General features: G+C 42.6%; 1 protein-coding gene across 1 annotated transcript in view; it reads left to right on the top strand.

The window, feature by feature from the left end:
• Window positions 1-22,127, top strand: part of LOC134741710 (uncharacterized) — a 31,056-nt gene extending 8,929 nt beyond the window's left edge. Inside the window, exons 3-16 of the mRNA XM_063674606.1 lie at window positions 287-447; window positions 987-1,129; window positions 1,669-1,927; window positions 3,586-3,770; window positions 4,566-4,814; window positions 5,789-6,039; window positions 6,170-6,293; window positions 6,964-7,105; window positions 7,265-7,447; window positions 9,433-9,593; window positions 12,399-12,532; window positions 12,654-12,790; window positions 13,372-13,497; window positions 15,119-22,127. Coding sequence (XP_063530676.1) covers window positions 287-447; window positions 987-1,129; window positions 1,669-1,927; window positions 3,586-3,770; window positions 4,566-4,814; window positions 5,789-6,039; window positions 6,170-6,293; window positions 6,964-7,105; window positions 7,265-7,447; window positions 9,433-9,593; window positions 12,399-12,532; window positions 12,654-12,790; window positions 13,372-13,497; window positions 15,119-17,844 — 4,981 coding nt within the window. The 3' untranslated portion in view covers window positions 17,845-22,127. The remainder of the gene's footprint in view (window positions 1-286; window positions 448-986; window positions 1,130-1,668; window positions 1,928-3,585; window positions 3,771-4,565; window positions 4,815-5,788; window positions 6,040-6,169; window positions 6,294-6,963; window positions 7,106-7,264; window positions 7,448-9,432; window positions 9,594-12,398; window positions 12,533-12,653; window positions 12,791-13,371; window positions 13,498-15,118) is intronic.
• Window positions 22,128-26,399: the final 4,272 nt, after the last annotated feature.

The raw sequence follows: 26,399 nt of genomic DNA, 5'->3' as shown, positions 1-26,399 counted from the left end.
AGTTTTGTTTCTTAAAATGTTTCCTTTAAGTAAAATGAGCTGACTTAAGGTTTTAAGGCACTTTCCCTCTGGGGCCCATTAATTTTTTCCACCCTGTATAGTCATAAAATCATATCTATAGATATCCGAAATTCTTTACTTTTAATTATCAGTTAAAACATAACATCAATCAACTGGTCATAGTGAACAACCTTTTTAGATTGCACGAAGGTTCATATTGGGCTGTAGCCGCAGGCGTCAGTTGAATTCTTAGAGTTAAAATGTCGATGTAACTTGTACTTTCTAGTTTCGAGACAGCAGACATAAACGAGCCGACTCCCGAAGGCGACTGCGACACCGACATCTCCCCCCTGCTTTTGATCCTGGGCTACGGCTCCGGAGTCCAGGTCTGGTTGATCCCCCCCAGCGGGGAAGCGCAGGAGGTTCTGTCATGGCGTCAAGGCACAGGTATATTATTATAAGTAGAAAAATACTGTTGGTGCTTTCTCAGTATCCGATGACAGACCTTAAATTGAATATATGATCCAACTCACTTTACTCTTTGATATGATCTGTGCTTCTGACTAGAGCACACCGTTTTTTTCGGATGTATCTTTTGTAGCAGCAAGCAGGTGTCCGACCAGGGCAATCAACATGTGTGGAATAATCGAGTTTGTTTTAGAAACATTCAGATTCAGACAGATCATTTCGATATGTCTTGCTGTTAGGCCAATACTCCACTACGATATGAGAGGCGTTCTGAAACTAGTGAACGTACCTATATAGCAAACTGTAAAGTAAAACTTCAAGATTTATACATGTTTTCGTTGAAAAGTTTCGTATCGATTGAGACTTTAATTTCGGTTTGGGATAACAAATACGACTTAATTAGCTTTGGTAAATATTAACTTATTTAGGTATATTCATTACATTAATTAATTTATATTATCTTTGTTACGATATTCTCTTTGTTCTCGTTCTTTGTCAATTTTCCTGTCATCCCGCAGTGAGGGTGCTCCGTATACTGCCGACCCCGCAGCACGGCGACTGTTTCACGTCGAAAAGGCCCCTCATAGCCCTGTGTGACTCCGCGAGCCCCGGACCCACGTTCTGCTCTCTCAGCTTTATATCTATAAGAGGAGGGGAGCAGGTAAGGACTTAGTTAATTCAACAAATTAATCGTCGGTAACTATAGAACAACATCAATTGTTTTGTGTTATACCTAACAACCTAACCTATCGTCGACACAAGTTGCCCAATTTTAAACTTTGTTGTAATAGGAGAAGGTCTAACTACCCATGTCTTTGAGCTCTATCGATGATATTGTGAAATGATCATTCATATAGGCAAAAAATATCAGTTCCATTAACTACTTGAAGGCTTGCTGATACTTGTCAAAACCTTCCTCCCTTCCACCTACTTCCACTTGGCTTAGACGGTGGTCCAAGGTAGTTTTGTTTTTCAAATCCTTCGTCATGCAAGTCCTGATTATTGAAGTTTGCTATAGTCATGTTCGTTTCGGAAAGATCACTGGCCTTTGTGTTTATGTGTAATTTTTAGTACTGATAATACGTACGCATTAATCCTATTATCTTGCTTTATTATCCTATCTATCGATCTAGGGCAGCTCTAAATAGTTATTTTAACACGTGAGTGTGACCACCCGCTAAAACACACTCTATTCCACAGGTGAAGAGTATAAAATTCAAAAATCCAATCCTCGACGTACTGGCCAACAAGCGGTCTGTGGTGGTGGCCTTTTCTGAGAGATTCGCCGTGTTCGACGCGGGGACGTTAGAGGACAGGATGGCCATAACGACTTGCTATCCGTGCCCGTGCCCCTTGGGAGGTAGCCAGCCCATCAACCCCTTGGCGCTGGGAGACCGCTGGCTTGCGTATGCTGATAAGAAACTTCACCCTTCGAAAAGAAGCAGTGGCGGATGTGAAGGTAAATACTGTTGGAGTAGATTTACGAGTCCATCTTTCATCAATATTATATGCGCGGATAGTACGGAATAACATGTTATTGATACACACTAGCGCCGGCGGTAGGTGGTACCTTGATCCGTGGTCCCTATTCTGTGATAAAATTTCGTCCGGTTTATATAACTAAAATAGAAGAACACGAGTCAACGTAACGTTATACCATTAGCAATGTTATTGAAATAAAATCATTTATTTCAGGCAATACAGTCATGATGAGATTATAAAAGGCACACAAAAACTGAAATACTAATTTGATTTATATATGTTCTGTTACATAGGCCTTAATGCACAAATCGGCAATCCCAAACTAACTAGAATATCAAAATAGTACAGTAGTAAAAAGTATCTACTAAGTCTAACTAAATGCAATTGCTAAGATACAAATCGTGTCCGATAATAAATGCCTTTATGTTCCTAATGCATTACAATATTACGTATTTGTGCGGTGAATGCCCCTGGTCTCCTTTGTGGTAGTCTTTGTGCAATACCACAATGAACACTGTGCGTGAATTACTTTTAAACTTCATTGTTTTATTTGCTTAAATAATGTATACTTATGTTTTGATTTCGTAGCTATAAATAAAACCATTCTAGTCTATAACAAAAGAAAAAACAATTGATAATTTTGGTCGAGTATGAAAAACGTGTGATATTATTTGACTACTGAGTTTTTGGAATTTAAATTTCTTACAAAATATTCATTTGATTTTCTTCAAATTTTGAAATTAAAATTTTATACATTTTTGCACTTCTAAAAAAACGTGGACCAGTAGGTAATCATACACGAATTGACTTACTTTTTGTACATTTTGTAAGTACTTGTGAAGTAGCGATACCTGTACAATGTACGTACATGTTTTTTTTTTTTGCTGTACAGCAAAATCCATATAAGAAAGTCCGTAGCCGCGTCCTTCTGAAACTTTTCGATCAATTTAGAAACTATGGGACTAATTTTGATGCAATTTTCCTTTATGCAGGTTTATTTTCGTGGAATATTGAGTCTATTACTAGGCAGATATGATACCTTTTTTTCGAGAGATGTACCTACGTATTTCTATTGTAGTATTTGTAGTACACTTACTTCGAAAGATAACAATGAAAGTTCTAGCAAAGGACATTACCGCCTATGATAGTATCATTAACATAATTATATTGTTCTGCATTAGCGCTAATTATATAGGTAGATACACATAGGTACGTTACGCGTGACCGAACAATTGCATGTACACACATTTACGCGCGCCCATGCATTCAAATGTACCGATTATCTATGCCGTTTGCCTATTTTGTGTGCAGTTGATCGTTTAACAAGGTCAAAAATACGGACAGTGATAAAAAAATACCTATTGTCATTGAAGTAAATGCACAGATTATGTGAGAAAAAGAGACAGAAAATACTTTTTTGGGAACAATTATTTTCGTTTCCTTGTTTCTGATCACTGTATCACGCTTTTATTTATGCCTTATTTATTTGGTACAAATAAAAAAGCCCGGTGCGATTGTAGGTATACCTTTTTCGCTCCCGCTTTTAGGGACAAAAAACTAGACAATGACAAAAAATTTACTCTTTCATCTTTCGCTTGCAAAGAGACAAAAATTCACTTTGGATTTTTATACTAGGTGAAGGTGTAACGAGCTATACAGCCACTGTCCTGCACGCAGCGAAGTCTCTCAGCAAGGGCCTACGAGGCCTTGGAGAAAGTGTGGCCCACAGTTTAGCAGGGGGGCGAAGCACTTCGCAGTCGCCGTCGCCGCCCAATAGCGACGCACAGCAGGCGGGCGTCGTCACCATCCTAGATATAGAGGTGAGTGTGGTACGAGGCAGAGTGGCTCGAGGAAAGCATGCTCTAAAGTCTAACAGGGTGTCGTCGACGTCCTGGACCTGGGGGTGATGGACTATCGAACTTTTTTAATAACAATAAAATTCTCTTAAGTGTACTGTGTTTTTTACATTAGAAATTAAGTAAACAAAGAGACAGTAAGTTATTAGTTAAATTGCTTCATTTAATTGCTTGATTTAATTAAATGCACTCACACGCACCACCTTGCCTTGCCATGCCTTGATCCACATAGGTATTATGCATATATTTTTTATATATGAATAATTATTAGATTACACAGGAATATAATATACAAAACTGAAACCAGTTTACCCAAAGTTATCAAACAAATTTAAGTTTGCACCAGTGAACATTAGGCATTGTCAATCCTACCTGCACGGCACAAACATAGATATATTGTAGATTTTGACTCTAAATGAAATGAAAATCTTTATATTCAGACAACTATTGGCCCATAGATAAAATACCTTAAATAAATAAAAATAAATTACAACTAACATATTATTATAAAATATATCTTAAAACTAAAAAAACACATAATGCTGCGATGCAGTTCGCAACCCCGCAGTGTCAGGGAGCCGGCCGCGGAACTGCCGAAACTTGACACCCTTCGGCCAAAACTCCTCCTCGGTGAAGGTCGCTAGACCGTTCAGTTGGAACGCTCACCACAAAAGAATTAAAATTTACATTGTATCGAGATTCCAACTTCAACACACATTTTGACACATGTAAAGTTTCTAAACAATAACTTTCCTCCAGAGCAATGAATATGACGACGGCCAAGACAACGAGGACCCGTACGACCCCATGGTGGCCCACTTCTTGGCGCACTCCGAGGCTATCATAGCGTTGAAGTTCGACTCCAGCGGGATGCTGCTGGTGACCGCGGACCGCCGCGGGCACGACTTCCACGTGTTCCGCATCAACCCGCACCCCTGCGGCCCGAGTCTCGCCTCCGTGCACCATCTGTATATACTGCACAGGGGGGACACTACGGCCAAAGTGCAGGTAATTTCAAACCCGAGGGCCACGGGACGCACGCTCGACCCTGACACCCACCGTCATACATTTATTTTATTTAAACCACAATGTATGGCGGCCCTTGTCAGCCACGAGCGTTCGTTTCGTGGCCGAAGCGTCAATGCATAGAATAGATGTCTAATGACTCCCTGGTTTTGGCTTTAGTGTGTGACCGAACTGACCGGCGTCGTATGCGGATATTTCGGATATATAATGGGGGTGTAGGTTTTTATTTCTGTCTGTTTGTCACGTTTTGGTCTGTGTAACTAAAAAAATGTTTATTTATTGTATATAATAGTCCTTGCCCGGTTGTTAATAATCTGAACCCGTCAGTACTATTTTTATTCTGTTACTAACTTCTAATCTCCATTTCTGTCCTTAGGGGATAAAAAATGTCATCCAAATCTATTTAGCTGTTGAAGTGATTGAGTACTTAACATCCAAATTAATATCACTTACCGGGCTAATTTAATTAGATTGTTGTGATGTCGCTGTGAACGAGGTTAACGATTGCGATAATTAGCACATAATACAGTTAAATGACACCTTATTCCGGGTCTAAGGATCTGGCTCTGGAAAGGAGCAACAGCACAACATATTATTATATATTTTTTATTTAGCAACAAACAGTCTTATAAAACATGTAGGTAAATAAGCTGACAGCTAGAATTTCTTACAATGTAGACCTATAGTTTCTTGTATGTAAACATTTATTAAACACAACAAATATTGATCAAACAAATATTGATTGGTGTCAAATGCTGGAATGTTATTGTTGTATTTATTTGATTTTTATTTATTATTCTATTGCGGCTATGCCGCGGAATTCCAGGCTTGAATATTCTTTTATCTTATCATATGGTTTATTTTTCCTTCTGCAGTCATGCTCGATTCATATGGCTGCTATGTATGACCACTGGAGCCTTTATTACAGGCGTATACTGTAACTCAATGTTTTTCAGGACATCGCAATATCTCCAGACTCGCGCTGGACGGCGATCACGACGCTCCGCGGCACCACGCACGTGTTCGCGATCAGCCCGTACGGGGGCGCGTGCGGCGTGCGCACGCACACGCAGCCGCGCGTCGTCAATCGCCTGTCGCGCTTCCAGCGCTCCGCCGGCCTGCCCATACACGCGCAGACACCGCGCTCCGGCAGCCCCGTGAGTACATACTACGCGTCGCGATCAGCCCGTACGGGGGCGCGTGCGGCGTGCGCACGCACACGCAGAGCGCGTCGTCAATCGCCTGTCGCGCTTCCAGCGCTCCGCCGGCCTGCCCATACACGCGCAGACACCGCGCTCCGGCAGCCCCGTGAGTACATACTACGTGTTCGCGATCAGCCCGTACGGGGGCGCGTGCGGCGTGCGCACGCACACGCAGCCGCGCGTCGTCAACCGCCTGTCGCGCTTCCAGCGCTCCGCCGGCCTGCCCATACACGCGCAGACACCGCGCTTCGGCAGCCCCGTGAGTACATACTACGTGTTCGCGATCAGCCCGTACGGGGGCGCGTGCGGCGTGCGCACGCACACGCAGCCGCGCGTCGTCAATCGCCTGTGGCGCTTCCAGCGCTCCGCCGGCCTGCCCATACACGCGCAGACACCGCGCTTTGGTAGCCCCGTGAGTACATACCATTGTAATTTATACTTGGAAACCCCGCCCGAATATGCGTGCGGTTGGAATTTTGATTTTAGTCAATAGCGCAAGGACGTACGGTTACAACCGCCAGTGGCGGTTGGAGGGGAAGCGGCGTGCCGTGGCGGTCGGGTGCGGCTCATAGTGCAGCGCTGTCAGCTTAAATGACGGCGCGTCGCTATCGGTGGTTGACAACCGAGACACGTTGGCGTCGCCGTGCCCTACCGCCGCGGTTGCTAAACGCAAGTTCCTAAGATGTGTCCAGGAAAAAAAATCTCCGAATATAGTAGCGTTGTTAGATTACTAAGGGTCTGTCGCACCAAATCTTCTGTCTGTGTTATAACGTTCGTTAAATTTTATTATATATTAGATTTCATAGTTCACTGCTGATTGTCCTTGATCAGCCCATCTATTGTGGTTGGTGCAACTGGCCTTAAACTTGTAGTGTAATGTTTTATTTCCACTCGGAACTGTCATTGATTATGAATTTGTTCACTCGCAGGTCAGCGAATGCCTCGGGCAGGGCGCATGGTTCCCCAACCCGCGCTTGCCGCCGTACCCGCTGCCGTGTCTGTGCTCGCCGCTCGCGCAGCTGCGGCCCACGGCCAACCTGCCCACGCGCACCATCACCCGCACCAGCTCAGGTCAGCTGCTAACGATATAGGCTGAATCAACATTTGCTTGTCACCGGTTGCCATGGTTACGGTCGCCTGGGTCACACTTTAAACCAAATTTCTAATTGTGGTCAGATAATCCAAGCGAACATCAAACGAGATACCATATTTTTATTCTTTTTCTTCCAGGCCGGCAACGCTTGTCGTCCCTGTCGGAGGACTGCAACAGCGCGCCGCTGCCAGCTCGCGCGCGCTTCGGGCTGTCTGTGTGCAGCGCGGCAACGCCGCGCGCGCCCGCCATGCCCGCGCTGTATCTCGTCACGCACACCGGCGGCCTGCTGCACCTAGTACTGCACGCCCGCCCCCAGAGGAGTAAGGATATTTTTGCTTATTTTCAACACGTCTTAGTAGATTATTATAGTTATTTGTGCAACAAGAGAGGAAAGTTGGTTTTTATTGCGAGTGTTTATTTTGAGTCCCGAGAAAGCGAAAGACTCGAAAACACGAGATGTAAAATAACTTTGCTCTCGTGTTGCACACATAATTTTTCACCTTTTTTTTTACTAAGTCGGTGGCAAACAAGCATACGGCCTCAGTAGTGAGAACATATTAAAGGTTAAAGTGTATTTTGAATTACACAGAATAATACAGAAAAACAAAAAAAAAAACAATTTAAACTTTCACGATTTTTACTCATTATTATTTACAACGACGGGACTTAATCGCGTAAAATAAGTTTTAAATTTAACGAACGAATTTAACGATTTCGAAACGTCGGAGGTAAATTTAAAACTTATTTTACGCGATTGAGTCCCGTCGTTGTAAATAATAATGAAAAAACAATTTGTAATAGAAGTATGAAGTGGCAGTTCATGGCCTTCACTAAATTAAAAAGCTACTTTGTTTCACTCCGGCAGGACGAAACCAGGCTTGTTCGAGCTGCTGAGGTGAAAATAGTAGATTGTGTCACAAGGGAGCAAAATGACATATTTACGGCGAGGGCGTACAATTGAATCCTAAACGAAGCGAAGGATTCTATAATAGAATCCTGAGCGTAGCGAGGGATTCTAACATAGAATCCTGAGCGTAGTGAGGGATTCAAGTGTTAACGCCCAAGGTGAAAATAATTTTGCTACCATGTGACACATACTGCTTTTCACATCACCTATGAGGAAATTACATACATATATTAGGTTTCAAAACATTATTATTTTAAGCAAAGATCGATACGGACAAAGTGCCAAAAATGTCCGTATCGATATTTTCAGACGTGACTATACCAGGCGCGGATACAGGAGGGGGGCCGACTAGGGGCAATTATCAGTATACATATACAATAACACAACGCTTTTGATTTTATACACTCATAAGAATCGTCTCGTCTTGATAAATTAACTTTTATTTTGTTGTTAGTTTAATTTTTTTTACAAACCCCAATCCTTATACCTACGATTTATTTCTACCATTTTTGTAATTTGGCAAGAATTTGCCCCCCCCCCCCCCCTGAATGAAATCCTGGATCCGCGCCTGGACTGTACTGACAAATTAAAAGTACCTACAGCTCATAATTATGTACCTTATATCTTTTCAAAGACAGCAGCAAACACCTAAAATGATACAATGGAAATCAAGTACATTATTTTTGTAGATTTTTCTGGTAACGAATTAGCTCTCACCCCTTTGAACCAAATCTTCGGAAGAACACTATGAAGACTGATATCACTTATATTTATTATTATAAAGTTATTGATTTAAACTAAGTATTTACAAATTTATACACAATACAGAACCGCATAATTATGCTTTGGGAAATATTTGTACAAAATTTTTTAAATATTAACTTTTTAAATTGCATAGACAAGTATGGCTGCGTTTAAGGAGACCTAAAATGTCAAAATAAAAATTAAATTGTTAAACGAATGTTTTTTTACGTTTCTTTGTAAATATTACGCTAATTAATTAATTTACTTAATTTAAATATGCTATTAATTAATTTAAAATATGCTAATTACATTTATTGTTTACAATTACAACAAAATATTATTTAAGTTAGAAAATTGTATGCACGTAATCGATTATATAGAAATTGTAATCGATTATATGCATACTAATTTCATGTCTTTGTGTCAATATTTCATACTGGCAACAAAATGTCCTTGAACAGAAAAGTGCCACTTTGATCCCTCCTAGCAGGGAAGAAAAGTTCCCTTTTCGAATAGGTGATGTGAAAATAAATTTTCACACTATAAAGATATTGCTGTACCTGAGTGTACCTACTGTTTCTCTCGCCCTAGGCAAAACGAGGTTTTGCAAACATAACAGTAGCTTTCGTGTTCTCTAAGTATAGTTGTTTCCAGGTATCCCGAAAGAAAAAGTGTGCGACGAGTCTCCGATCGAGGTAGAGGTGGAGCACGTGGCGCAGTGGGCGCTGGCGCGGCCGCCGCCGCCCGCGCCCGACCTGCTGGCGCCGCTGCCGCCCACCAGCCCGCTGCTGCAGCCGATAGGCAACAAGGTCAGTGTGCGAGTCTCCGGTCGAGGTGGAGGTGGAGCACGTGGCGCAGTGGGCGCTGGCGCGGCCGCCGCCGCCCGCGCCAGACCTGCTGGCGCCGCTGCCGCCCACCAGCCCGCTGCTGCAGCCGATAGGCAACAAGGTCAGTGTGCGAGTCTCCGGTCGAGGTGGAGGTGGAGCACGTGGCGCAGTGGGCGCTGGCGCGGCCGCCGCCGCCCGCGCCAGACCTGCTGGCGCCGCTGCCGCCCACCAGCCCGCTGCTGCAGCCGATAGGCAACAAGGCCAGTATCCGAGTCTCCGGTCGAGGTGGAGGTGGAGCACGTGGCGCAGTGGGCGCTGGCGCGGCCGCCGCCGCCCGCGCCAGACCTGCTGGCGCCGCTGCCGCCCACCAGCCCGCTGCTGCAGCCGATAGGCAACAAGGCCAGTATGCGAGTCTCCGGTCGAGGTGGAGGTGGAGCACGTGGCGCAGTGGGCGCTGGCGCGGCCGCCGCCGCCCGCGCCAGACCTGCTGGCGCCGCTGCCGGCCACCAGCTCGCTGCTGCAGCCGATAGGCAACAAGGCCAGTGTGCGAGTCTCCGGTCGAGGTGGAGGTGGAGCACGTGGCGCAGTGGGCGCTGGCGCGGCCGCCGCCGCCCGCGCCAGACCTGCTGGCGCCGCTGCCGCCCACCAGCCCGCTGCTGCAGCCGATAGGCAACAAGGCCAGTATCCGAGTCTCCGGTCGAGGTGGAGGTGGAGCACGTGGCGCAGTGGGCGCTGGCGCGGCCGCCGCCGCCCGCGCCAGACCTGCTGGCGCCGCTGCCGCCCACCAGCCCGCTGCTGCAGCCGATAGGCAACAAGGCCAGTATCCGAGTCTCCGGTCGAGGTGGAGGTGGAGCACGTGGCGCAGTGGGCGCTGGCGCGGCCGCCGCCGCCCGCGCCAGACCTGCTGGCGCCGCTGCCGCCCACCAGCCCGCTGCTGCAGCCGATAGGCAACAAGGCCAGTATGCGAGTCTCCGGTCGAGGTGGAGGTGGAGCACGTGGCGCAGTGGGCGCTGGCGCGGCCGCCGCCGCCCGCGCCAGACCTGCTGGCGCCGCTGCCGGCCACCAGCTCGCTGCTGCAGCCGATAGGCAACAAGGCCAGTGTGCGAGTCTCCGGTCGAGGTGGAGGTGGAGCACGTGGCGCAGTGGGCGCTGGCGCGGCCGCCGCCGCCCGCGGCAGACCTGCTGGCGCCGCTGCCGGCCACCAGCTCGCTGCTGCAGCCGATAGGCAACAAGGCCAGTGTGCGAGTCTCCGGTCGAGGTGGAGGTGGAGCACGTGGCGCAGTGGGCGCTGGCGCGGCCGCCGCCGCCCGCGCCAGACCTGCTGGCGCCGCTGCCGCCCACCAGCCCGCTGCTGCAGCCGATAGGCAACAAGGCCAGTATCCGAGTCTCCGGTCGAGGTGGAGGTGGAGCACGTGGCGCAGTGGGCGCTGGCGCGGCCGCCGCCGCCCGCGCCAGACCTGCTGGCGCCGCTGCCGGCCACCAGCTCGCTGCTGCAGCCGATAGGCAACAAGGTCGGTGTGGACATCAAACGAGTTACTATATTTTCATTCTGTTCCTCTTCCAGGCTGGCAACGCTTGTCGTTCCTGTCGTAGGACTGCAACAGCGAATAAAGATTTCGTGAATAGTATTGTAGGTTTTATCTAAAACAGTAAAGAAAATAGGCGTTATTGAGAGCTATCTGAAAAGGCTCGAGCCTCTACAAAACACCTTTTTAATGGACGGCAAAGTCGACTTATGCCGGTTAAAAAATAGGTCGCGAAGTGCATAGTTTATGGTCAGTCAAAAATTTAAAAGTTAAAATATTGCAGTCTCGATTTCGCGACTGCAATGTTGCATATAAATTCTATTATTGGTCGAGTTCCAAACGAAGGCATAAGTCCATTAAACAGCCAAACAGATGATCAGTAGGTGCTTATTATTATAATGTTGGTACCGCGACTATTTAGCTGTCTCGAATAGATTGGCGTATTTTTGGCACAAAAATACACTTCTATTTTCTTCTCAAAAAAAAAAATATAAAGGCGGTAAAGCAAATCGTTTCAATTGTTTTTACTTTTTTTTTGCGAAAATATATACGTCAGAACGTTGCTTCTATAGAATATTTCTATTATATTTCTTGCACCATTTTTGAGAAAAGCACTATACACGGTGGCTAAAAATAAGTGCATACCTTGCCAGGGAGGTTTTGGGATTATACGGAGCAACTTTTAAGTACTAAACTTTACACGGATCAACCCCGAAATCGCGAAAAAAATAATTAATTTTTGTTTAAGTATCACAATTACGTTGAAATTAAGTCACTTAAGTCACTTGTTTTGGAGTAATTTCTGGAGAAAATTGAATTCGTTTAACTTTCATTTCCTCGAAGTCTAAGTCATATAACAAAAATGTAATCTGATAAAGGTCAAGTACAGAATATGTGTAATACAAATTTACCATTTTTAGCAGTCCAAACTTTACGAAATTTACAAATAAGAGCGACAAAATCAGTGCTTTACGCGCGTTTACCTAAACGTCCATCAGATAAAAAAAATCATTACTAATTTAGTGAGCCTGTTTTCAAAAAATTGATCTGACAGAAGGCAAGACAAGAAGACGTGCTAATAGAAACCAGTACTTGTTATTTCAATTAGGTTAAAAAAGGTGTACAATTTCACAGACTAAATCTATCAATTTTACATTTTTGCGACTAAAATCGACACCAGCCTCATAAGGAGGTTATGTTATACAAATGACCGCATAGTACAAAAGGCTGACCCTTTCCAAAATCTGATGATATTATTTTTTTACAGTTAAGCTGTGCGGACATATGCATGAGCGAAGAAGAGCGCTGGCTGTCGCAAGTGGAGATAGTGACCCATGCCGGGCCCCACAGGAGATTGTGGATGGGGCCTCAGTTCATCTTCAAAACTTATAACACCACTGGGTAAGTTGCTCCGCGAAAAGGCAAAGCATAGCCAATGTCTGAAAGATTTTGTGTTATTAAATTATAGTTCTGAAGCCACGGTTTTTTATAATCAAATTGCTAACAGTATCTATATTTCCAGGTCGAACTCATCTCTCTCCGAAGTGGAGGCCGTGGAAGTGGACACGAGCGCAGCGGGAAGCGTGGCGCGCTCCAACCCCGTCAACATGCCGGGTGTGCGGCCCGTGGTGCCCGTGGTGGTCGACTCAGGCTCCGCCAGTGAGTTGTACACCTTACTGCCCAGAGATAAGGTTTAGATTAGCACTCTCGCAGGCGGTGGAGTGCAGCGCGAAGGGTGGCGCGCTCCAACCCCGTCAACATGCCGGGTGTGCGGCCCGTGGTGCCCGTGGTGGTCGACTCGGGCTCCGCCAGTGAGTTGTACACCTTACCGCCCAGAGATAAGGTTTAGATTAGCACTCTCGCAGGCGGTGGAGTGCAGCGCGAAGGGTGGCGCGCTCTAACCCCGTCAACATGCCGGGTGTGCGGCCCGTGGTGCCCGTGGTGGTCGACTCAGGCTCCGCCAGTGAGTTGTACACCTTACTGCCCAGAGATAAGGTTTAGATTAGAAAATACAATGGTATTATGCACTATGTACATCTGTAGAGTACCAAAGCAGTAAACTTAATGATTCTTTTTTTGAAAATTCAATCTGTCGTAGCATTTTCAAGTAGCAGCTATACCAACAAAAGTAGTGTTCATTTTTGGAAAATTTACATACTTGAAAACGTGTCCTCTCTTCATACTGGTCGCCGCAGCAATTAAAATACCTACCACAAACTTAATGATAATAATTGATTCAGGTTCCCTCGAGCACTCCCCGTCGGACAGTTTCCGGCGCAAATCGTTGCTGGCCGACAGCGGCCGCGCGTCCGTGTGCGACGTGCAGCTGCGGGAGGACCTCGCCGAGGCCATGAAGGAGGACCACGGTACGTACCCTCCCTGACACTACCTTGTTGTACGTCGGGCAGTGTCCGGCGCACGTCGCTGCTGGCCGACTGCGAGTGGCCCTGAAGGAGGACCACAGTACGTACCCTCCCTGACACTACCTTGTTGTACGTCAGACAGTGTCCGGTGCAAGTCGCTGCTGGTCACGGTGATCACGGTAAGTACACTTTACTAACCCATGAAAACGTTGAATACTATTGGCGTTATTCATAAACGCGTTACTGGCCTGAATTAGCTATGAATCGTTTGTATTTATCTGTCATTTTGACTTATGTATTTGTAAGAAAGGGATAAACATAGTTTAACTAAATCAGGCCTGTTAAGTTTTATGAATAAGGGGGGGTATGTATTTAGTTGGTAAAAACTCGAGTTTTAGCTTGAACTGGAGTCGTTTGTAGGTACTTCTTCGCAGTCCTTTCTTTGAATACTCTAAATTAGTATTTATATTTTGATGTGTTGTTTTTACATTTAATGTACAAAATGACACGATGAACAACATATAACACACAACATTCTGACTGGTAGTGTAGGGCTTCATAAAACTGAGTTACTTCAAATTCAGACTCATAAAACTCGACTCTTCACCAACTTCATTATTACCATATCATTCTACTAAAGTGATTAGGTATGGTCGAGGGTTGAGTGCATTTGCGGTGTTCTACTTCCGAAAAATTGCTGGTACCAGCGGTAAGATATTACTCGGCGTAGAATTGAAACTGAATGTTTTTTTTTTATTGCATGGGAGTACTTTCAATGACTTAGAATTGGTAATGGATGAATATTTTTATCGTTATTGAATTCATCAAGTTAATTTATTAAAAAAAATATGTCTTAAACATCTTTTAAAGATGTGTTTATTTAATATAATATTTATTATATATTTGACTCGCGCTAAACATCTGCTTATATATGAACTAAAATCAAAATCTGCTTGCAACGGAACTATCGTCTAAGTGATAAGTGCCAAGAGTGGAGGAGAGAAGAGAGCATTGCGTCGAACGCATGCTATACAGCCAAAGGCATCCATCTTATCCCTTGTTGGCTTCACGGCTGTGAAAGATATCCTATATCGGCCACGATTTATCTGTTCAACGAATAAAATCTCTCTTTTCTTGTATGGTCACCACCAAAGAGAAATATTAAAAAAAAAATTATTACTGCAGTTATGATAAGTTTTGGAACTTACGTCATATAGGTACGTCCAAAATGTTGTTTGTTAAATTGCAGTGCGCCATGGGAGTCACCTTAAAAAAATTCCGCCTTAACAATTAGTATCATTTGTTCAAGTTTGGGTCGGAACATTTTCTTTGACGGTGACTAATCAATCTTTCATACCTTTACATGTGTGCTGTCAACCCTGTTCCCTTGTTATTTCTCTTTCATACGTTACTATCCATCGACTAATTCCACAAAATTGGGCAAGCGTGATAAAACTAAAACTTACACCTGACTAAACTACCACTGACTTATTTAATTCGCTTCGCCGCCTCTTGCAGGTTTTTGACCCCGAACAGATAAGTCAACGATAGTTTTCCGGTCCTAATGCTTTTTTCTAAATCTCCTCCAAGCGTGGAATAACGTGGTTGCCTTTGGTTCGTATAGGGTGGCCGCGGGAGGAGGCGCGGACGGTGCGGCGCTCGGGGGGCATGGGTGCGGGTGTGGGCGTGCGGCGCGCCGTGGACCCGCTCGGCACCGTGGTGCCGCGCGCCGAGCCCGAGCCCGGCCCCGAGCCCGCCGACCCCGACCTGTACACGCAGGCCAACGCCGACGAGGGCCGCTTCCGGCCCGTCGTGCGCGCGCCCGCCGCGTTAGGCCTGCCCGCGCACGTCATCGCGCGCCCGCTGCCGCGCGACACCACCATCCCCGTGCAGACCGTCGCGCCCACCGCACACCTCACCCCCGACGACGAGCCCGTGCCGCTCAACACCGACGTGGTCATCCCCGCCGCGCTCACTGCCGTGCCCGTGCCCGTGCCCGTGCCCGCGCCCGCGCGGGACTCCGGGTTCGTACCCGTCGAGCGCGCCCTCCAGCGCGCCGAGCGACCGAGCGTTCCCCCTGTAGATGTGGTCGATGCTAGACCCGACGTAGATAAAGATCTCGAGCGAGAGAGTGATGTATGGAAGCGTGAGGACCCGAGTGTGAGCTCGGCCCCGGCCGAGCGCGAGAGCAATAAGGAATCACTGCCAAAATCGAATCGGGCCTCGGATGATATTCAACCGATCGCCCGAGCTAGAGTTAAGAAATCTCCCACCCCAAAGTCAGTTAGTGATAGAGATAGTGAAGTTAAAATTAAGGATAAACCTAGAGATATTAAGGAACGGGAAAATAATACCGAAGGTGCTAGTAGGGATGAGTGCGAGCTCAAGGAATCGAGGGTTCCGAGAAAGATGGAGGTCAAGCCCGATGTTGTTGTTGTTGATGATGGAATAGTAGATAAGCGAGCCGTGTCGGTTGTTAAAGCGGAAGCGCCAGTCACGAACACCGTTGCGGTCCACATGGAGGACACTCGTCCAAAATCCAAGCATCTGGATAAAACTGAAAAATCAAAGGTAACTGAAGATAATCGCGATAAATCCAAAAAAGGCGATAAGAATGAGACGTTGACTAAGGACACTCAAGATAAATCTAAAAAAGTTGACAAAGGCGCAACAGAAGAAACCTACGACAAGACTAAAAAGAATAATAAAATTGACCCTATAAAGTCAGCTATGGATGAAGGCCGTGAAAAGACCAAAAAAAATGAAAACGTAAAACCAGTTACAGAAGGAGCTTCTGAAATGTTAATTAAAGTTGAACATACGGATGTTGCAAAAGCAGAAGAACAAGCTTGGGATTTGCTTTTCAACGAATCAGAAAGGCCTGCAGTTTTGAACGTGACGCAACAAACTATTGTAACTGACAAATTCGATGATAAACCGAAATTCAAGAAAACTCGTAAAGGTAAAAAAGGGCAAGAAGATCTGAAAGGTAAAGATGATGAAGACAGTTTTATAGAGATTCACGCGATTGATGAAGCTAAAACACCTTCTTGTGGCGAGCTGGTATCCATTTCCACGCCATTCGAGGACATCGATTCGACTAGTTCTTATTTGGCAAAATTAAAGAAACCTCGTTCATCCAGGAGTTTCACTTCTGAAAAGGATGATGAATCAGAGGCTAAGGCAGTTGAATGCTTCCCTGATGATGACTATGAACTTACTTCACTTAAACTGAAGAGCAGGAAGAATTCTTCTGTATCATCTTTCATGGAGGGTTGGCCTGAACCGAGTCCTGTCAAAAAATCTACCCCATTGCCAATAGAAAAACCATCATCAAGTCACCTGAAAGTAAAACATGATGTTTTAAGTACTAGTGAAATCTCATCCACTTTGCCTAAAGACGTCCCAAAAACGAAGAAGAGCAAATCATTGTCTCCATATGCCGATGCCGGTAGAAAACATGGTGACAAATCATTTGAAGCCGAGAAAAAAGATGTCTACGTTATCGATTCTACAAATGACGACTTTCCTGAAATTCAAATTACCAGAGGCAGCAAGACCCGTAAGTCACCTCAGCCGATGGAAAGAAAAAGCGAGGCAAAAGAGATTCTTCAAGAGAAACCAATAAAATCCTGGAGTTCCATAGCTGCTACGAGAAACGACAAAAGAGATGAACCTACTATGACTTTGAAAAAATATGAAAGACGTGACTCTTGGGAAGAACCTCATGTAAGTACTAGTTTAGAGAATCCGAAGTCTTTCAAAGACGATCGTGTGTCCTTGCAGGATAAACTTATCGAACTCTGCAAGAGAACTGACATTATGGTTGCAGAATGTGACTCTCCAAATGAGCTTAACTTTATTGAAGAACACCACACAGATCTGCACGATCTGCCACCGTTAGAACCCTTAGATTTCGGCTTGGACGACTACAAGCTTGAAGTCATGAAAGACAGTTTTTTGGAAGTAAACGATACAAAAATCAGTAGCCCGATATGCAAAATAAACATTGACGATATACTATCGTCTATTAAAGATACCACAAGCAAAGTCATAGAATCGAGTACCTTCAATTTAGTCGATTTGGAGAAGGTGCCAGCCAGGAAGGAAAAAGGTTTTAGTGTTATCGAAAGTCATAAGATTACGACTCAAGAGGTAAAAATAGATGATGAAAGCAAAGAAGGGGAGAGTTCAACGATGGAAAAGTCGTCAGACGACGACAACGCGTCGCCCCTGGTGTCCACCGACAGCGACAAGGAAGACAAGCGGACGGCCGGTGCTGCAAGTGTGCTCCTCCCTTCCGCAAAACAATCATCCAAATGTAAGAAATCGCGTAGAAAGAAGAAGTAACTCAGTATGTGTTCAAAATCATAATAGCTTCATTTATATTATAGTGTCGCAATGTCACATCGTAAATATCAATATTTGATGCTAATAGGGGGTATTACTGAAATGTTCTGCCACCAGAGTGCAGCACTAGCCTCTTTAGTAAACCATAGAGTAACTTATACATACTGTGCCTTTAACAGTTTTCTGACAAGTTTTTAGAGATAATAAAATCCCACTGATGCATCAAGGCGGTTTGTTTACAGAGGACCTGCCGGGAAACGCGAATCCGAAATTTCGCTATCTGCCTCTTTATCGCTCGAATATGCAAGAGTGACAGAGATGTTAGATAACGAAATTTCGATTTTCTTGTTTCGCGATAGATCCTCAGATTGTAGTAGTGGCGCCCCCTATGCAGAGTTTCGCGTAATATTCCCTATTACAAAAATACCATTAATAGGTATGAACGGTCAAACTTCATAAATATTTTTAACCACTATGATTTTCAAACTTACTTTTAACATAAAATTTTCAAAAATTATCTAATTATGCCACAATAATAAAAAAATAAAAAATAAAAATACATAAAAATCATTGAAAATGACAAAAATATTGTTAACGTTTTATTTATGAAGATAGTTATAATAGCGAGCGATCTTGCGTTTTGTTAATGTTTTTTGATAAAAATGTTTAACGGTATCGTCTGAACAATTTTATCAGAAACTATCTTCATAAAAAATATAGTTAAGCATTACAACAGTGCTGCTACAGTACTTATTTTTTAGATTATTTAATTACTTTATACATAATGTTGTAGTGTTTGCAGTAAACCTCAATGACGGACACTACGTTAGACACTATTTTGCTTTCATTACCAACGCATGCAAATGTAATAAACCTTCTTGGCTCTGCTATAGTCGAGTATCTGTTAGGCCAATACGACAAGAAAGTACCTCATTATTTACCATTTTAAAAACCTTAATCATATTTTTTTGCGGTATCTAATAGAATCTCGAATGTGTGCTTGTTTCAGCTATTTCGATATTCATAATTGTATTTTATTACCATATACCTCAACATACGTTGACTGAGAAGCATAGGTAAGGTACTGCCCAGTAACTAATTCCATGCAACTGATGCTTATGCCGTAATATGAGGGATAGTACTAACTCCCCAATTACTCACTAATGGCCTAATCCTGATTCTACAAGTTTGGTGATACTGAAATTTGAACTTAAATCTACAAATCAAATTATCAATATACCAGTTAAGCAAGTGCCGTAGAAGTTGCTGTCATTATCCAATGGTGTTTTCAAATTCAATTCAATATATTTTATTTCAGACCTTGTCCATAGTGTTAGTGTACATTTCCTTAAGCCTATGTTAGTTAAACCTATACTAACTTATAAACTAAGCCTCTGGATCCCATATGTACATTGTTCCAATGTTTCCAGAAGGCCCAAGCAGGCAACTCTAACACTAGGCGCACACACACACATACAGACACATACAGATACATTGTACGGATTAAATAGATATGCTATGCCCTTGTAGGGCTCAGGGCCTGACTTAGAGTTCTGACCGTCCTAGGCTGACTATGTATATCCGCCCCCCGCTTGTCTCAACTCAGAGCCACCGCCGCGCCCCCTTGCGCGCCCCCTTGGTCCTTGCGCCCTAGGCTTTAGCCTGTGGGTAAATCAGGCCCTGGTAGGGCTCATGTTTAAAACATCTCATTTGTTAAATTACATAACCCATTTATACAACACGATTGCAAATAAAGAACTTGAAACAGTGTTGAAGGTAGCATATTCTAAAAACAGATTCTAGGTTCAAATAAATGTACATTCAAATTGAAGCAAATATGGCTGCTTAAGATTTCAGTTACATGGAAGTAATGTACCCTGTGGTTATAGTATATATGAGTATCGGTCCAATTCGCACTGGCCCGCTAAGTGAGACGGAAGCTTCTAGCCCGCGAAATCTGTGCACGGTGACCACTCTCATAGTCACAACTTGCTTGTGAAGAAGTCACTCGGTATAAAATACCTTCTCTTATACACGGCTGTCTTTATGTACAAATACTTTAAATATCCAGCAAGTATTAATTTAGAAGTTTTGTTTTTATATTAAGTTTTATGTTGAATCATGACAAATATTTATTTTTTCTATCTTAGCTTTTATTTCGTGTAGATGTTTAATTAACTTATAATATTTAGTTAATACTTTTAGTATTGAATTAATAGTGATGAGTGCATAATATTTATAATCATGATCACTTTCTTAACTGAAATTATTTACTTTTTGCTCATTTCTTGGAAATAGGTTAAGTGATGAAATAAAAAGGCATCTATGTAATAATAAAAAGAAAAAATATACATACAGCGTTGCATCTACATACTTTTACTGACTTTTGGCAAGAAACTTTTAACAGCGACGTGGCCCTCAATCTCTCGATAGATCGTTTTTGCTTTGGACGTAATTTTAGTTTTATTAAAGGACTTAATTTGTGTTGATAAAACATAAGTGTTTCAGCTGTTGCGCAGCCACGCAAAAATAACAAAACTTTAGGGGGTAGCGGGATCATTCGGATGGCGTCGCATCCTTTTTTGAAATAATAATTTCGTACCTAAAATTACAATGTTTACACAACATCAAGGTTCGCGATTAGTGAATCATTGGCGGCCTTCAGTGACAAGCAATGTATGAAGTTCTGATGACATGTTCACACGTTACTCTAAATGATCTAATTTAATAAGAAATATAGCAATTGTGGAAGGATGTGTGCTTAGCATAATGTGTGTACCATTTGAACTGAGATATCGATTAACCTTTTGTATTATGCATTGACATTTTGTCTTTGGTTGACAATATGGTACCTTATGTCCTACGAAATCTACCAAGTTTACCAACCAAGTGTGTAAAGTCATGTTAGTCCAATACTCCTTATTGGACTAACATGAATTATTGTCTTGTACAATCTATGTGTTATGTTTTCATTAGATGTACTGTATCAGTCATTAATATACAATTACCGTTTTGTTTGAAAAATTACAGAATATCGAAGACATTACCATATTTTGTACGACAGTCAGATCTCCGTCAAAGAAAAGTCTCAGCAAAAGCATGATGATCGCGTTTTTATCGTATGTTTCGTAGCCGTGGCCTTCAAAATAAATATCGAAGTGCGAGAGTGACACACGACACGATAGACGATAAAAACGCAACCATCGCATCCCTACCGATGTATCATACAAAAATATTTACTGAAGTTTAAATAAAAATAAAGCCGTTTTTATTGGCCGGTAAGGTATACCTAGTATATGTTGGTGGACAGAAATAACTAAGTATAAAACGGCACCACTTGAAGTAGGTTTGTGACTTGACGTGATGCCGTTATGTAAAGTCCCCTGCTAACCGCCTGCCTAGCTTCGAATAATCGCAATAAAACTTAAGATAATATAAAATTAAGGTAGGTACCTAAACTTACAAATTACGTAAATAATCTAGGTATCACAAAACGTCTAAAACCCTACTAATATAATAAAAATGTATCTATTTTTTGTCCAAAAGTATGATACTACTTATATGTATATTTATTGTGAAAACTTTTTAAATTTGTTATTTCAAGATTGTTTTGTCTGATATAGTTAAACCTATTCAATTTAAGTACACTTAATTAGGAGTTTTTACGTTACCTGCTTCTCGAAATTTGATATACCTATCTACATATTTTGATCTGATTTAATGGGTGTGGCGATAACACCGCGCTCCTTTACGAGCCCCGATGCTAGTTTTTTTTGTACCTCAAGGGTGGCAAAACAAGCGTGCGGAGTTCCCAGCTACTAATGAAGAAAACGTTTTGAAATTTTTTCCTATTTATTTCGTTTCATTAGTTAAATATTTTTATCTTTAACCTTAACCGCAGGTCCATCGCCAAAGACCGATTAATTCGTCACAGGCCACAGAGCAACATAGACCAACCCAACGTGCATGTGCATGAAGTTCAATTTCAGTTTTAACACTTCGGTGATGTGGCGTCCGTGTGACAGCTTTTGTGTTTGACACGGCGTCGAAAAGGTTAAGCCTGACCGCCATGACGTCAACTGACGCTCGCGGGTGGCTACAGCCCAATATCAACCATATCTTGCATTCCGACAAGGTTCACGATGGCACGCCGCACACGATGGCCGTGGCGTTCAAAACATACGTACATTGCTAGCGCGTGCTACGCGCTACTAGCGTAGCCGATACACTTATTTTCCAGCGCCTACCATACGAACAGAATACTTGACTTGACTTGATTTGAATATTGACTGCCAGCGACCCGCTAGGCGGGTAGCGCCTAGCGGGTCGCTGGCAGTCAATGTGTTAAAAAAGGTGTATTTTTTGACCTGATACCTAAGCTATTTCAAATACCGATAAAAAGTTGCGGTTGCGATTGGCACAGTTGGCTGAATAAGGAGAATTACATCGGGGCTTGTAAACGTCATAATAAACTTGTGTTGTAGTTTTAATCAATATAATGGGATTAGTTAGACGTTTTCTGGTAATCTAAATGAACCAACATAATATAAAACCTCATTATGAGTCATGTCCGTTCACATTTATGTCCCGATGTGAATGATAAATCACCACCCGAAATAACTATCTTTCCTTTGCCAAGAGGTATTTAACCACTAACGAATTCGAATTAGGCATAATTTTAAGGCAGCACTTTTTGGACTATTTTTGTATGTATATTTTCTTAAATTAATTTTAAATTTGATTTCATTGCTACAGCAATGATTTTGATATTTTAACGAGTTTTTACTAACTCGGCCGATCCACCAAGAACGTTTTAAATGGTGTCATTATTATAGGGCCGTATGGATTAATAAACAATATGTTAGTATTATTTTAACATGCTACTTTTAAATTTCAAAGTACATGCAAGAAATGTCAAGGAATATAAACCAAGAGTTACAAAAAATATTATAAGTATATATAAAGTTTTCGCTTATTTGCAAGTACAAGATATATTTATGTACATATAATGACACAGATATACTGACCATAGCTTGACCAATGTATTGTTAAGTTGCAATTGTAACTGTTGATTACTAATAGAAATAGATACATAGGTACAGATGTAGTGCATAATTATTTTCCTTCGTATTTTCTCGGAAACGTACGAACGTGTCTTGTTATTTCAGTCAGTCTCGGTACAAAAAGTACTGAGATTGATTAAAGTAGCATGACAAACACGAACGTTTCCGAGAAAATACGAAGGAAAACAATTATGCACTACATCTGTATATAAAATCACTGTGCTTAAGTAGAGTTCACCCTTCGATCTCGTGCGTCGTAAACTTGTGACAGCTCGTATTTATGAGATCAATTTTGAATCTCCAAATAGACTTCAGCGGGATCAAAAGTCAAAAACTCCTTGTATTAATTGTATATACACGTAATAGTACATTTCGGTGCTAGTGCGGAAACGCACGTGTATCAAACGACGTTTTTTTAATACAGTTGCGAAAAAATAAAAATAAACAAGTAAGGTAACAACAACAACAAGTAGGGTAATAAAAACAATATCGAATGTTGCCTTTGGAAACTTAGCGTGCAGTAAGAAAAAAACGCCTCTTCTGCCATTCAGACAACTTATGAAGAACGGTTTTTCAACCTTCAATATTAAAAAATAAACGTGTTATAATGATGAAGAGGTAAGTAATAAAATATGAAATATCTATATTTTTCGTATTCTTACATTAACAGTAACTTTTTATGTTGGTTACGACGTTTAAATAGTCATGAATTCGAACAAGTATAAATTTAAAAAAATTGGAAAAGTAAAAAGCACTAGTTCGCGAATACCAACTTTTCTCACGCTAAACAGCTACGTAAAGTAGCACTCTTTGAGCAACTGTATTAAAAAAAAAACTAATTCAGAACAAGAGATAATATGTAATTCAGTATTCAGTAGTCGACAAATGCATACAAATATTTTAACGGGAGGGTCTACCACGAACATCTTTTGCATATTCGAGCGGTAGAGGGACAGATATCGAAATTTCATCGATCAATGTTCGCGGTAGGCCCTCTGATCAATCTAACAAAATAGTGCTTGGATGCCATAAAGTTGTCAGAAGTTGCAACTTACTGAAATGTAAAGCTTATTTTATGTAGTATTGATAAATCTGACATTGTATTATTAATTACATTATTTCAGATAAAAAGTTATATTATATCAGAATTTGTAATGAATTGAATAAAAGTGCAAAAGCTATCATATATTAATAATTATGTTCATCCATACGCCTCATTGGGGTGCCTGGGCAGGATAGAAACTTGAATTGAAACAAACTGATATAATATAGCAACACTAAAAATATTTTCCCTTTTTTATTGTATATAGAAAAACTTGTCTAATAATAAAACTCGAATTTGCTGTAGTCAGTGTTTTCGCATGTTATCAAATTGATACGTATTTGTAAATTCGGCTGCCTTGTATCAGTATGATTTTGTTGATAATGTTATGGAGTGTTTAAAAAAATCAAATAGTGATAAATAAAATAAAAATGAGAATTCAAAAACCACAAAACGGTGTTGTGATTTTGGTATCCCGTACCACCCGTACGATGTAGAAATACAAAAATACCCAATGTCTTTTATGACATAGATTATACTTACCTATATTTCAATTAAGCCTTGTCATAAGGACTAGTAGCACTTAATGGAATAAGTGATATAAACAGTTGTTATCAGATTGACTGTAATAGAAACAGAAATCACAAAGCTTTATATTACCTTGAACTTGCCTTTCCCTATTTTTGTGGACGTATACAAACATGATTTAGGTAGGTAATACTTGACTGAATAGAATCACAGAATGGAGCAATGCTCATGCAGTACCTATCTACAGAACGCGCACTGGGGAAATGGTTCCAATCCAACTGGCACACTGGCGCACGTACGTAGTTGTCACTTGGAAAAGTGGCAGCTACGTAATTAGGTTGTCCGAGGGCGCAAACAACTTCGCTCGTTAGTACGTATAATATGTATTTATTTCCTATTACGGAACAATGGTTTCCCCGACCTTTGGGAGGCGTGCGCGGAGCCGAAGCCAACGCGTAGAGCCCCTTTTGACATTTTTTTTAAATGTAAAGGGGTACACCGAGCGGATGCTGTCCTTGCCCGTGTCATGGGACACGCGCAGAGACAGCACCCGCCAGGGTGTAAAGGCTATTGGAAGTAGATGGAATCTAAAATGAACTAGGCTATTGAGTGAAAGCGATGGACTAAGTACTGGGCTATGGGATAATAAAACGGACGCCTGCCTAATAAAACGGCGTGCACTTTTATTTCCGGAAGACGGTGACTCGCCCCCACAAGATGGGCCCCGACAAAAAGCGACATCTGTAGGTAGAGACCAATGTATATTTATATTAGTTAACCGCAGATTATAACGCGAAAAATTTCAAGGGTTTTTTTTTAACTTAAGCCCAAACAACGGTTTAACTCACACAGGGGCGTAGCTAGAGGATATGGTGCCCCCCCCTGCCCCCCCCCCTAGTTACGCCACTGAACTCACAACATGTCGCGCGAGTGACTAAAACTAAGTACGTGAGTTAAACCGTTGTTATGACTCACGACAGTTTAAATCCGCTTTTCTTTACTTAGCGTGAGATTCGAGTTCTAATCCGCAAATAAGAAATGTGTCTATTGTTTTAATTTCTAACCTAGAATTCGAACTTGGAAATCTCACCTGTGACTTGGAACCACAGCGCAGTCTGCATTGATTTATACGCGTTTAACCACATTGATGTTCTCTGCAATTTGTCGCTATCGTATTTCAGCTATAGCCGCAACGCGTTTCGAAGCCGAGCCCGAGGAGTTGAGCTCGAGCAGTTTCAGCTCGGCGTCGCGCGCGTCCCTCGACCCGCCTTCATCGCCCACGCCGTCTTGCAGCGGCGACAATCTGCTTCAGTTTCCAGGAGACTCCAGTAGCTCTGTGTAGCTTGTTGAGGTATGTTTTTGAAAAATTCGCCTTTTTCTGGTGAGCCTTGAACTTGAAACCTAATCTGATATTTTTAATCGACTTCAAAAAACTGGCCAAGTGCATCTCGGGCCATGTTCAGTGTAGGGTTCCGCAGTTACCGGTCCGTCTCAATAGGCTGCCTTGAACTGGGGCTATTAGTAATCATCATGTCCATAACAATCAAAAGAGAGTATCTTCGCAGCAGTTTTACGTAATGTATGTGTACCTAAGTATTTTTACTAAGAAAGACTGCGAAAACTCAAAAACAGCTTAACCGATCATGTTCGCTATAGTTTCCATTAGAACAGGCTCCAATGAGATGTTCGTTTGCAAAAATAGCGGACCGCAGTTTGACTTCAGATCCTCGTAGTGGGGTTCCTACGCTCCTAGAAACCCGATGTTGCCGGGCTGAAAAGTGGTGCCGTTAGAGGTAATTAAACGTTCTTTAAACTGATACCAAAGAGGATATAATAAGATAGAGCCGTACTGTCATAGTACATTTTGTAACCACTGTAAATTCACTGCCATCTATCGATATACTTTAAAACTAAAAATGAAG

Source organism: Cydia strobilella, chromosome 5 (assembly GCF_947568885.1).
Source record: "Cydia strobilella chromosome 5, ilCydStro3.1, whole genome shotgun sequence".
In the NCBI taxonomy this organism is placed as follows: domain Eukaryota; kingdom Metazoa; phylum Arthropoda; class Insecta; order Lepidoptera; family Tortricidae; genus Cydia; species Cydia strobilella.
This window is presented reverse-complemented; position numbering and strand designations above follow the sequence as displayed.